The sequence below is a fragment of the Habropoda laboriosa genome, unplaced genomic scaffold, assembly GCF_001263275.1.
Source record: "Habropoda laboriosa isolate 0110345459 unplaced genomic scaffold, ASM126327v1 scaffold22, whole genome shotgun sequence".
Lineage (NCBI taxonomy): Eukaryota > Metazoa > Arthropoda > Insecta > Hymenoptera > Apidae > Habropoda > Habropoda laboriosa.
Window position 1 is genome coordinate 8,689,534 of NW_017100261.1, and position 13,661 is coordinate 8,703,194.

Here is a 13,661-nt window from a genome sequence, read left to right on the forward strand (position 1 = left end):
CAGAACCTTCAGGTCAAAATACGCCGCGAAGTGTCTAGGGCCCAGTATAAAGGGTGAATAAGTTCGCGGGACATCGGAGGGTCCTTATATACCTGCGGTACCCTCTCCCCAAAGTCATTAGCAAAATCGTCCGTTAGGTCAGGCGGGAAATTTTCGCGGGAGATTTTCGCGGGAGATTTCCGATATCGTAACACGGTATAATTTATCAATTTTCACAATTTTGTTATAAATTTATACTTCCGACAATTTGTTATAACATTGCATATAACAATTTATACGTTTTTACAATATTCTTCAATGGAAACATAGGTTTTAGCGTTCTCGTTACTTACTCGTGGTTAAATTAATTTCGTAGGGATTAAAAATCAGGTTGACCTGTGGTCGTAGATTAAAAATAGTGATAGTACAGCTAAAATTATCGTGTTAAATAATTCTTTTCCTACGAATCAAAAATGTATTCAACGTTTGTTTGTTATAATATCGTGAAATGAATTATATTACACATTTTCTCTATTCACACTGAATTTAAAGATTATAACGATTAAAAATCAAGTTGACCTGTGGTCATTTATCAAGAATAATCATAATAAAGCTGAAATTATTGTGTTAAATAATTTTTTTAATACGAATTAGGAATTTATTCAACGTTTGCTTGTTACTACTTGTTACAGTATACTGTCTCGCAATGTAAATTTAAGTAAATTAGGTTGAACTGCACAGAAAATGCACAGAACTGCACAAATAATTTATTTCATGGTATTGTAACAAGCAAACGTTGAATACATTTTTCATTCGTGTAAGAAGAATTATTTAACACGATAAATTTAGCTGTACTATGGTTATTTTTAATCTACGACCACAGGTCAACCTGATTTTTAATCCCTACGAAATTAATTTAACCACGAGTAAGTAACGAGAACGCTAAAACCTATGTTTCCATTGAAGAATATTGTAAAAACGTATAAATTGTTATATGCAATGTTATAACAAATTGTCGGAAGTATAAATTTTTAATAAAATTGTGAAAATTGATAAATTATACCGTGTTACGATATCGGAAATCTCCCGCGAAAATCTCCCGCGAAAATTTCCCGCCTGACCTAACCGACGATTTTGCTAATGACTTTGGGGAGAGGGTACCGCAGGTATATAAGGACCCGCCGATGTCCCGCGAAATCATTTACCCTTTATACTGGGCCCTAGACACTTCGCGGCGTATTTTGACCTGAAGGTTCTGAGATGTGAATAGAGTGGTCGGGGGCTACTAGCTAGTCTATGTCCACCCTGTACACACTCAGCCTTCTTGTAACACTTGTATACATTAGAATCAATTAGAATTTCTATTACTAATTATTAAACAAATTTTAACAATTACCGGCACTCGCTAGGCACGTAATATCAGACTTTAAATACTCGACTTCGAACTTCGGTTTAGTCATAATTCTATTAATGTTATAATAACGTATAATTTATTAATTTTCACAATTTTATTATTAATTTATACTTCCAAAAATTTGTTAAAACATTACATATTATTATTTATACATTTTTGCAAGTTTCTTTGACAAATAAGTACGTTTCAACGATCTTATTACTTTCTCGTTGTGAAATCAAGTTCGGAGGATTAAAAATCAGGTTGACCCTTGGTCGTAAATTTAAAATAGCCATAGTGAAGGTGAAATTATTATTTTAAATAAATGTTTCTATACGAATTAAGAATCTATTCAACGTTTGTTTGTTGCAATACCGTGAAATAAATTGTATTATATATTTTCTCAGTTTAGACTGAATTTAAAGTTCGTAAGGATTAGAAATCAGGTTGACCTGTGGTCGTAGATTAAAAATAGCCATAGTGAAGGTAAAATTATTACGTTAAATAATTGTTTTTATACGAATTAAATATTGATTCAACGTTTATTTGTTGCAATACCGTGAAATAAATTGTATTATATATTTTTTCTGTTTACACTAAATTTAAAGTTCTGTTTACATGTTATAACAATTAGAATGTAGACGTTTTGCCGTTTCACGGTTTTTCCTCTGTTAATTATGTGTTTATAAATCATTTCAAACTAAAGCAGCACCATGCCCACCCTTAATTAAACCGTCTCAGTAGTTTACCGTAATTAATAATCTATTTTCGGAATTTATACGAGAATTTTTGAATTTTAGTAAATACTAGAGTCAGTGTCCACCCTGTACACACTCAGCCTTCTTGTAACACTTGTATACATTAGAATCAATTAGAATTTCAATACAGTAGACTGAATAACAATTCATTTTAACTAATACCTATTAGAAATTTTCCTTTTAAAACAAATATAAATCATTTTACCAATTACTGGTACTTGCTAGACATTTAATATCAGACTTTAAATATTCTCCTTTCGGTTCTTTTAAATACAATCAAATAATTTCTTCAATTATCGATACTGACTTGGAATACTCCGCTTCGAATAAAATATTTCGAAATTATTTTGAAGGTTTAGGGAAATAAACATTTGAATTTTAGTCATCGTTGTTCTTCAGACTTGTCGAATAGGATATTGAAATTGAGAGGTTGAGAGGTTACTTTTCTTCCAGCAATTGAAATTAATTTTAAATTTTTCATATATTTTCTCTGATATTGAATTTTGTTTACTAATAATTTACCATCCAAGGAATTTGCATGAATTGCATGTTAAGTAGTTAGTTGATTTATTATTGTATATTGTGAGCTGATTTGGAACGAGTGCGCTAAATTAAACCGTCTCAGTAGTTTACCGTAATTAATAATCTATTTTCGGAATTTATACGAGAATTTTTGAATTTTAGTAAATACTAGAGTCAGTGCATCCTGTATTGAAATAATAGCTTCATTCCTAGTTCGTTTATTATTGAATATTTTTACGCGTTTAACTTATGCTTCTCCCCAATTCTCGTCGCCTATTTTATTCAAATTTTTTTATATTCTAGAATCGAAAAAGATACGAATTCGCGTTTTTTCTTTTGATTCTTTCAATTTTTCACTCTCGTTCTACGAAAGTTTACTTCAATAATAATATTGAAAATTTTTCTGGTGATTAATTTGGTTTAGTAGTTTTGTTGTGTATTGCCAGCTCAAATATGAGCTGCTTAATGTACATGCTTAAAATGTATTTTCTTGTGGCCGCCTGACAGCAACCTGTAAATCTGGCGTGACAGTGAACGTGTTAATAAGTAAATGTTGTTCAAATTACGTCGTGTTTTATGTCATTTTCATCAGAAAAATCTCATCAATATGTTAAGGAAAATTTCGGAATAAAAAAACATAAAATTAAAAAAGTTGATATTTAAATCGCTTGGTTGCCTCGACTCACGTTTCATGCTTATCTTTTATTCGCTGTCCTTGACTACGTTCGGCAAACTACAAAGGCGGGCGCGAGGCTCGAAAACTTAGTCCCTGACTGTACGAGTGTCAGGTTTATCTTCCTTGCGGTCTGACACTTGTGGAGAATATACTGTACATCGCTGACACCGGCTCTGTTTAGACTCTAGGCTATCGCTCGGGAATATATGCGCTTTTTCTTATACCGATTAATAGGCTATCGGTCGAAAAGCGTCGGTGGTAAAGAAGCGATTAACAGGCTACCGGTCGGTAAGCGTTGGCGGCAGAAAGCCGATTAATAGGCTACCGGTCGGTAAAGTGTTAAAGTAATAATAATATAATATTAATACTATTGGGTTGTTTGGAAATTTCGTAGCGAAATTTGAACCATCGTATCTCTGTTTCTAATCGACATAGTGATAAAAGTTCAACGGTAATTTCCTCGACAGTTGAAGGTGAATCGAACGCACTTCTCGAATTATTCGTATGATAAACAGGGGTGGATATAAGTCGAACTATGTTTTCTGCAGTGGAGCGTGGATTTTGAATTTTTCGTGGCAAAGCTCCACCGCGGAAAATATAGTTCGTCTTGGGAGTAATTTGTCTTCAAACAACGAGTAAAATACCTTTTGGTTTTTATCGATATCTCAATTAGAAACAGAGATATATCAGTTTGAATTTTTCCTACATTTCGCTACGAACTTTTCGAACTACCCAATATATATTTATCGTCGTAAATACCAATTGTGAAAATTTAAAAAAGAAAAGATACACACACAGTACCTTTCAGTGCCATTAATTTACAAACCAAGGAAACTTTTGCATGAACCTAATAATTCTCATCGAGAAGAGTAAAAAATGCTTAATCAATATATTGTTCTTAGAATAAAAATGCTTTTGAAATAAAATCTACTTTTGTACTCACGAGCATTCGATGTCATAAGTGAGTCTTTTCGAAGGACATTGAAATATTAGCCTTGTATTCAAATGGAAAACAAAATGAGATTGATTATGCATTTTTTTATTTCTCACGGTGAGTATTATAAGTCTTAGACTCTTCTTTCAGCAGCTCGATATTGCAAGTTCTGTTCTATTCTATTTATTTGAATCGAAAGATCGGTAAGAAACGTATATGTACTTCGGAGCATGCAACAGCAAAATAGTGAACTGGTATAATTAACAAATTAGAAATAATCAAAAGTTTACTTTCATTTTTTTTAAATGCTAGTTATCATTTTTTGCAGCAATTTTGACGATATCAGTGCAGGCTTTAGTAAAATGTTTCTCATGCTATTAGAGCTATTAAATTAATTTGTATTTATAGCTGGGTTTTTCTTTATTTCGAATAGTTTTTAAAGCATTTCGAAGGGAGCCTGCAAAGTAGACACAGTTTTTAGCAAAGTGATCAATTGTATTACAGTGTTCTGCTGCTGCAACGTTGAAGCAAGGACATTTCTCATTGAAATACCATTTATTATTGACAAATCTGTTCCAAAGTCCACTTTGCATGCTGCTTAGAACTTAATACGTAATTTTTATAAAAAAAAGAAAAAATCTTTACGAATGGATTTGGTTTCGGAGGTTTAGTGATGATGCCTGTATTTACCCCTAGGAGCTCCTTCTTCTCTGGTTCTTCATCTGCTGTAAGGCATAATTAGAAATCAATCAAACCTTCGACAAAAGATTGAAAACTATAGAGACAAAAGATTAAAACAATAAAACAGCTCTGTGTATTAGTTTAACTCTTTAGGTTAGGTTAACTGATCTTCTATCGCGCAATAGGGAAAACTACAATTAATTATATGTTTGCTTCTTATTAGCCAAGAAAAATTGGGTAATGTATATAGAGGGTGAAATAAAAATACGCTGAATCCTCAAGAATATCTTTCAAAGCTGCACGATTTACCTTGTTTCTAATAATCTACCTACACATTGTTCATCTTTCAATATACAGGGTGTTTTTAAAATAACTAGACCAGGCTAGAGTTCTGTTTCAAGTGAAGTTAGAAAAAATTTATTTTGTTTACTAATTATTGACGGAAATACCACGAAAAAATATGAGGATATCAAAATGATCATTAAGGACAAATATTAAGGGCATCGTGGTCCCAAAAAGATCTCAACGAGGCAATACGATAATTTCATTAGATATTCTATTTTTCGTCCTAATTCCATTATTCCTTGATTTTGTTTCAAATATTTTTTTGAGAATAATATAAAGTAATGGCTTATTTTTTTAGGGGCGTTTTACCCCAGTTCTGTGCTACAAAATACGCCATCTATGTTAAAAACAATTATTTTCTGGTACTTTTTGTTATATCCAATAAATCGATGCAATTTCTTTTTGAAGAATTAAAATTCTTTTCGAAGAATTACTGAAAAATCTGTCGATTTTTCTTTAAATCTGGGGCGTGTTGTATTTTACCCTAAAAACTTCTCAAGTCGTCTTCCTATTCTAAATCTGCAAATTAGCCTTGTAATAATTGGTCCGTTAGAAGAAAAATTCAAGCAGGTCAGAAATCTAACGTAGAAGAATATAGAAACTACACCTCGTATTTCTGGGCAAACTTCGAGTTAAAAGCTACCTACCTTTAATATGAACCCTTTTATCGTTAACTATGTCTTTCGAATCCGCGTTGGTCAGCGGCTTGTACTCTTTGCCCGTGGGTTTCATGTGCGTGCCATTCGGTCTTTTCTCGTCTTCCACATTCTTGAAACCGACAGTTTTCACACCACCCGCCAACGGATCCGTGTACTGTTGCGATTGCCATCTTTGCGAGCTAGAGGCTGACACTGGCGACGATCCTGCGACTCCTGCGGCACGTCTACGACGCCTATCTTTACGAGCACTTCGCCAAACCTCGTAGATGCAGCCTATCACTGCACTCACAAACACGCAGCACAGCACGATGAAGATGTAAGTACCAGCACCTTGTTCCTCCTGCGTCGCGTTGGAGTACTGTGACTTGTACAGTATCTTCTCTGGCGGATCCTCCACCCAGGCTCTGTCTTGACGACCCTTCGACACAAAGTTTTCACTCCTTTCAATTGTTTTTTGAATTTGATACACTTCGTGGTGTGTTTGAATGGTTTTTATTTTTCAGCAATTTGGGGTTTTGTGATTGGTGGAATTGTTGTTTGGAAGTGTTAGATGTGGTAATAGGAAAAATGATTCTTCGGGAAATCTGAAATCTTCAGACAATATTTAGAAAATATTAATTTGAAAATCTTGGGACAATATTCAGAAAATATTAATTTTCAAATCTTAAGAAAATACTTAGAATATATCAATTCTCAAATCTTCAGAAAATATTCAGAATATCTTAAATCTCAAATCTTTAGAAATTCGAAAATCTCAAATCTTTAGAAAATATTCAGATCTCAAATCTCAAATCTTCAGAAAATATTAGCAGAAACGCGAAACAAAACCGTACAGAACAATTAGAAATAAGTTAACCGATACTTTCCAACCGATACCTAACTTAAAAAAAAAAAATTCTGAATTTGTCAAAAAAGAAAAAGAAAGAAAGGTAGATTATTCATTAGTACAATGACAATATAATAAATGATTCCTTACCACGCTATCGTTTCTGGGCGGATCGGGGCCACGTGGTTGTGCGTGAAAGACCGCGCACTGGGCGCTCCTGACGCCAGCAGGTATCGTCGCTCTGACAGTTTCACTGCCCTGTTTCGTAAAGAGCATATATTCCTCGAGTGGCTTCATGCCAGGCCCTCCGTTGATCGATACCACGACGTCTACAAGAAGAGGGTATCCGTCATTTCGTATTCTCAATGTGGCTGATGATCGTTTTGTCTAACATAAGAAAGACGGTATTCTATTAGAACCACGGTTCCACCACTCGCTGTCGAGACGAAATCCGTAACGTTCTTTCGTTCGACAGACTTTTTCAATCGGGGTGATTTAACGTGGCACTCACTGCTGAGACAGCCGGTGTATCCCTTGTACGCGCTGAATCGTGAATCTGTCGTGTTCAAACCGCCTAGCTGGATTTCTGTCACGCCTGGGCTCTCGTCCTCGTCGTCTCCCAGATTCAGCACTGGGATCGGCAACAGTTGCACCGGCTCGCGATCGATCTACGTGCCAGAATGGGACAGTCAGTCATTTTAGAAAATGGATACAGCGGAAACCACGATAACTCGAACCTCAAGGGAAGGCGAAAAAATCTTCGAGTTACAGAGGTTTCGACTTATCGAGTTTTCGAGTAGGAGAGGTCATTAGCTATATCCTTTTCCTTCTTTGATCCAGTTTATACCGTTTCAATTATGTCTACTTTATCAGCCAATGATAATGTTTTGCGCTTGCGTTTGGAATCCATTTTGTTACGTATAATCCTGAGAAAACTGTACTTCAATTTATTCCTTCGATCTTTCATAACAAATTGCTTTATGAAGAAATAAACAATTGACGATCGTTGAACCGTTGATCCTATTGGATCGATTGACTGATATGTAGAAGTTAACTTCGACTTGTAGAGGTCGGAATTCTTCTGAATAAGAGTTGTCGAGGTAAAATACGTTCTTACAGCATAGCGGAAGGGAACGAAGAAAATTTTCGTCTTATAGAGGTTTTCGAGTTATCGAGGTTTTACTGTATTTCAGAAATTCAACTGATATTTCATGATAAATGTAGGCAATACGTTCAAATTTAGCGTTGTAATTGTGTAGATCGTGTGTTCAGATTGTAGGTATCAAAGAGAATATTTTTCTTCAACATCTTTAGTAACAGAGAAAAAACGGCGTGTAGCTGTAGTTGTAAAGTCAAAGTCACCAACAGTCGGTATAGTCAAAATCGTCTTAAAGATCATTCCCTGGTCATCAACATTTTTTTTTACTGTTTAAGGTCACTTTTAGGTCATAATTCTATAGGTCGCTGAATTCGTCTTGGTGTTATAAAAAACATTTTAATACACTGTTATAGCCTTGAGAAGATTTTTTGCAAAATGTACATCCTGAAACTATATAGATTCCTTTCGGTCATTTTCATTTTTTACTTCCAACAACAATGGAAATAATTTAGCAGTTTGTTATTAGTGAGACACCTTATACATTACGTACCAGAAGCGTTGCAGTATTATTGTCCCGGACATAATAAACACTGTGCCGGGCTCCGTTTAGGAAATTCCTGTCGTTCAGACGCACTCCGTAAGCGGAGCCTTCTCTGTCTTCTTCGAAGATCAGCTGACCTTCTGACGTCAGCGCAACCAGTAAGTAGTAGGTTCTTCTGGAAGAAAAAACTTTCGAAAGACATCCAGGATTCGAAGAAAATTCCATGTGGTCAGAATTTCGGAGATCAACGAATAAAGGACACCCGTACACGTTGAGATGTGTATTTCACAATCTCTGTCACTGTCCTGAAACTACTTCGGGCTAGTCCTTAGCTACAGACGGCGAAAAATGTTTGACGTTCGATGTATCGATACAGATCTCAAGGTGTACGAGGTCCTTAAGGAGTAGCAAAGAATCGTAGAGAGCTTACTTATTCTCCGACTGCAAAAGCAGAAGCGCCGTGGTGCGTTGTCGAAGTTCGTTGGTCGAAAAAGCTAGTTGAACCTTCACCTGACTCACTTCACCGACAATGTCGAATTCGCGTTGCAGAACGCTCTCACCGCTGAAGTCCGCTCCCTTTTCTAGCAGAAAATGCGTATTTTGTCCTACTGAGTTCGAGTAATTCCGAAACGCGGAAGTTTGACAGCTTTGCCAGGAATTTCAGGGTGTAATGATCCGTAACTTTTTTTAATAAATTACGTTTTCATGAAAAAATTTGGCTGTGTCATTTAGACGTTAAAAACCGCACAAACTTATTGGCCAGCCTAATGAAATGTCTCACCGTCGGCACAGTGCTCTCCGAAATAGGACGTCAGCTCGCAGTTGCACGAGGACTCCTGTCTGCCGAAGTCCTCCGTGCAGATGCCTAAATTCTTGCAAGGCATAGCGTCACACTTCATCTGACAATTGGGCAGTACACCTCTGCTACCTTCGTGATTCGCCTCGTTTGCCAAGCTCGGCAGGTCAACCAGGTACTCCCCTATCATTAGTCCTCGAAGACATCCAACGTAACCCTTTATCTGCATGTCCTCCTTGCCGACTCTCAGCAGAGCGTCCGGATCGAAACCCCCTAGATTCACCTATGTAAGATTGCTGATCATTGCGTACATTCCATTCAACTCGAAAGTCTGAAATCTCACCTGGAAGTAGTTGGTAGGCGGTGCCGGTGGTCTTTGAGGCGCCAGCACCTCCTTTTCTGGGTTCACCCAGGGTTTGTTCGAATATGTGTCCAGCAATATTGGAGTGGCGTTTAGGGTAGCGTTGTACTCGTTCACGTGCAACGTCGTCGTTTTCTCGGTTCGAATTATCGCGATTTGAACGGAAATTCCTGTGTTTACGCCTGTAATTTTCATCGTAATTAGTCGACACTCGTTGGTTAAAGATGTTTCTTCTTTGTCATTTCTAACACTTTGGTTTCGTTGTATTACCTGGATGCTCCACAGTAATATTCTTTATTTCGTTGCCAGCGTTGAAGAGGTACACTATGCTGGTGCCATTGTAAATGTATAGATGAGCAAAGTTGTTCAAGTGGTCGTTCGCATAAAGGATCAACGAATGGGTATCGTAGGTCCTCAGGTTTATCAGGATATTTTGCAAGAGTATACTCTTCAACAGTAACTTCTCTTCGTCTTCTTCATCTGTGCCGAAGTAATTCTTCCCCAGGAATGCGCCTTGCGACGTGAACGTCAACGCTTTGCTGTTTATGTCTGAGAAATTGGTCAAGGATGAAAATTAAGAGGATCAATGTGAAAGGAATTCGACGACAGGTGAGTTGAAAGTGGGTGCAGAAGCTTACTCCTCTCGCAATAGGTGCCAAGGTGAGCCCATCTGTTCTCGCATACGCACTCGAAGTTGCTCCACAGTTCTACGCACCTGGCACCGTTCTCACACTTGTTCGGCTGACAGGAAGGCTTGCAGTCTTTTATGATTTCGGACAGGTGGACTGACATGTAGCTGTGAATGTCCAGGATCTCGCCGTTCACGACTAAACCTCGAAAACAGCCGATGAGTCCCTGACGGACGGAAGAAGTCCTCAAGTGCTCCCTAACGGACCATGATCATTTGTCGTTTTGTTTTGGATAAACTATCGAAGCTATCGAAACATGTTCAACACGTTCACTGTCCAAGGTGTATGAGTACAAAGGTAACTTAACTTAATCGTCCAAAGAAACGATAAATTATCTCCATATGTATAAGTTGAGTTAGTTTTGTACTCATACTCTTTGGACATTTCGAGCTGATATTTTTCAGAATGCTATTTACGAATAGAGATCGTTGAAAATAAAAACTTGAGTTAGCTGTTAGGTTGTAGTGTGATTAGAGCATCATATAAAGTTATTCTTCACTTTCATTTGAATTCTAAGATCATTGATAAGTAAACAGAGTTGAACGAACTGTATAACAGGTTCTATCTTTTAATTTTCCAATTTCTACGTGTAAATAAATAAAATTAATTTGTCAGTATTGCGACTGAGTAGCTCTGAGCAATGGTTTCAAAAGAATTTTCGTGAAAAGTACTCACGCAGTGGCTCCACCTATGAACATGGAGCCCTCAAAGGGTCCGAATTCTTCTTCAGGCAACAGGTCGACCATTTGGTAGTCAGTATTGATCATGAATCTTACATGATAATCGTTGTAGTCGATCCAGATCTTCTGCCATTCGCCGTTGTTCAATTTTCTTCTGCTCTTAACCTCTAATTCCCTTATGGTGCCGGTGTTTAAAGTGAAATTAAACGTTAATCGATATTCTGAAGTTAGAGCAACCATGAAGGATGGGTAATTGCTTCTGATAGGTGGTTGATATAACAGAATAGCTTTCTCCCCGGTTGTTCGAAAACTGAAAGCTATATCTCCTTTTCTCCAACCTGGCACTTCGATGTACGACTGAGAAGTCGTGAAAGTGACGACGTATTTCTGTGTATCTGAAAAATAATTGAATTGTATCCAGTTGTTTGGTAAAAATTTATTTTAATAATTACTACTCTGTTCAAAAAGTTCCAGGAAAAATTCGTTCTTGACACAAAGTGGAACAAAGGAATTCCTATTGCTGCACTCCAAGTGGTACACAAGGAATTCCTATGTTCCTACAATACTGCAGTATCGGGGCCTCCATACCTAAATAGGAAACGGACAAGGGAGAATAGAGAGGGAGTAGTTAGTGTAGTGCGCATAGCCTCGGCTTGCTAAGCCGAAGGGTCCTGGGTTTGATTCCCGTTGGGGGTCCCTCAATATTTTTCCGTCGTCGGTTCCTACAATACTGTTTGGGTAATCAGAGCATTACTCACTGGTTTCGACACATTCCAGAGGTCCCAAAGTGATTCGTCCTTGTGCATCTTCCTCGAGATCCCTTTGTTGCAGAAACACCATTCCTGTGATTCCCAAAGAGTCTGGAGTTTCGTAGTATCCTTCGTCGGATAGCCATTTTCCAGCATTTCCGGCGGAGACATCACAGTTGCAGCTTAGGTTCGGGTCTACGCATGTTCTGTTCACTAAACGCGAACACAAGAGACTATTAATATTGTGGGATGAAATGACTAGCTCTCCGCGTCAAACTCAACTTTGAGAATATTTCAAAAATTTACGAGGATTTGTATTCGTGCTATTGTACCTACTCTACAAATTCACTTCTGTACCAAATTTGATACAAACTGAGGTTCGTTATTATTTCACATAGCAAGTTCATTTTCAATTAAACAGCGGCAAGACTTCAACACTCACTTCCACATGGGCAGGATCCTCTGTTCACGTTTCCAATGTAGTCAACGGTAGTTCCTTTCGAGCTAAGAAACCAAGTGGCACTGTGCAACTCTAAAGGCGCTTTGTAACAATCATACTTGACGTACTGACTGCAGTACAACGAGTGTGAGATCAATTCTTGCAGCATCTCCGCGGTGAATTGTCGGTACTTGATGTTGAACGTGAAATCAGACTCAGCGATGGATCTGACGTCGACTTGCGAGGGTAGATTATGCTCGACGATAGTTTTCGTCGAGTCTTCGATAGATTGAAACTCGCATTTCACGAGAGCTGGCGGAAATCTGCCGTTTCCGTCGATGTCGATTTTGTAGACGTCGTCTTGAGTGTAGCCCAATAAAGCTAATTCTTCGCAAGTCTTCCTGTATTCAGCTGAAAAATCATTTTTCGGAATTAACTTGTGGTCAGAAATTTTCTCACTCGAACGATGTTCGAATTAATATACTCGATCAATTGTTAAACTCGGAGTCTCTATTTGTATCTCTAAGATATAATTCTTTTTATGTTGTTCCCTTGTGTAATTTTCTTGTGAATTTTCCGAAGAATTTCTCGAATTCACTCACCGAAGTGACAATTTTTGCCGAAGTAACCAGTGTCGACGCAATCACAGGTGATTCCTTCCTCCTTCACCGAACACTTGGCACCATGCTCGCAAGTGTTCGGTCTGGTACAAGGGTCCACGAATTGGCAATTATCCAGAGCCACCTCTCCGATCACTCTTTCGGTGTTGATCACGTATCTAGGCTCTATTCTCTCGTCGTTCACTCGTATTTCACGCATACATCCCACCAGACCTAATGCATAATAGTATCACGCATTTAAATTACAATAGTTAATACAATATATATTTTGTTCTATTTATTTATTTATCGTGACACCTGGAATTCAATTTAACATAAAACAAGGGAGAATTGATTATGTGACTTGTAATAGTAATATAAAAAAATAACGAAAGGGAGGCTATTTCTCCTAAAGAGTAGAGATCTAATTGTTAGATCTTTTAGTAGAGGCGCGAAAAGACGAAATTTCAAATTGAGATCCCAGGACTGATGTAAATCAAGGTTATGAGTGGAATGGTGGCCTAACTCCAGAGTTTGTTTTGAGATTATGGTTAATGAAATTATCGACGTTTTAAAATATGTTTTTTAAGTTTCTACTTTTCGGTATATGTATACCCTTTACTATAACGTGAATTGTTTTAACAGTTGCAGTTTGGTCTTTTTATTTTTTTTTTAATTCGCAGTATTACGGTAAATAGACTATGTGTTTTCATGGAAGTGTTAATTGAAGATTTTACAATCGCTACAGTCGATCATGAACGCTTTGTGAACGCAGCACTTTTGTATTTTTGTGGAACATAGGAACCCGTTGTGCCTCACTTCTTTGTGTTATTATAGATCCACAATACAATGCACGCATAAATAGTGAATATACTGGTAAATCACACTAAATATGTTTCAAAATAATCGTTTTTATTTTACGGTGAAAAAACATA

General features: G+C 37.1%; 1 protein-coding gene across 1 annotated transcript in view; it reads right to left on the reverse strand.

Moving 5' to 3' along the window:
• Positions 1-13,661, reverse strand: part of LOC108572655 — a 25,273-nt gene that overhangs the window by 4,800 nt on the left and 6,812 nt on the right. Inside the window, exons 11-24 of the mRNA XM_017934917.1 lie at positions 12,730-12,960; positions 12,131-12,538; positions 11,698-11,901; positions 10,935-11,334; positions 10,209-10,456; positions 9,841-10,119; positions 9,553-9,752; positions 9,195-9,492; positions 8,844-8,994; positions 8,423-8,588; positions 7,285-7,441; positions 6,924-7,102; positions 5,936-6,365; positions 4,908-4,987 (exon numbers count right to left, since the gene is read on the reverse strand). Coding sequence (XP_017790406.1) covers positions 4,908-4,987; positions 5,936-6,365; positions 6,924-7,102; positions 7,285-7,441; positions 8,423-8,588; positions 8,844-8,994; positions 9,195-9,492; positions 9,553-9,752; positions 9,841-10,119; positions 10,209-10,456; positions 10,935-11,334; positions 11,698-11,901; positions 12,131-12,538; positions 12,730-12,960 — 3,431 coding nt within the window. The remainder of the gene's footprint in view (positions 1-4,907; positions 4,988-5,935; positions 6,366-6,923; positions 7,103-7,284; positions 7,442-8,422; positions 8,589-8,843; positions 8,995-9,194; positions 9,493-9,552; positions 9,753-9,840; positions 10,120-10,208; positions 10,457-10,934; positions 11,335-11,697; positions 11,902-12,130; positions 12,539-12,729; positions 12,961-13,661) is intronic.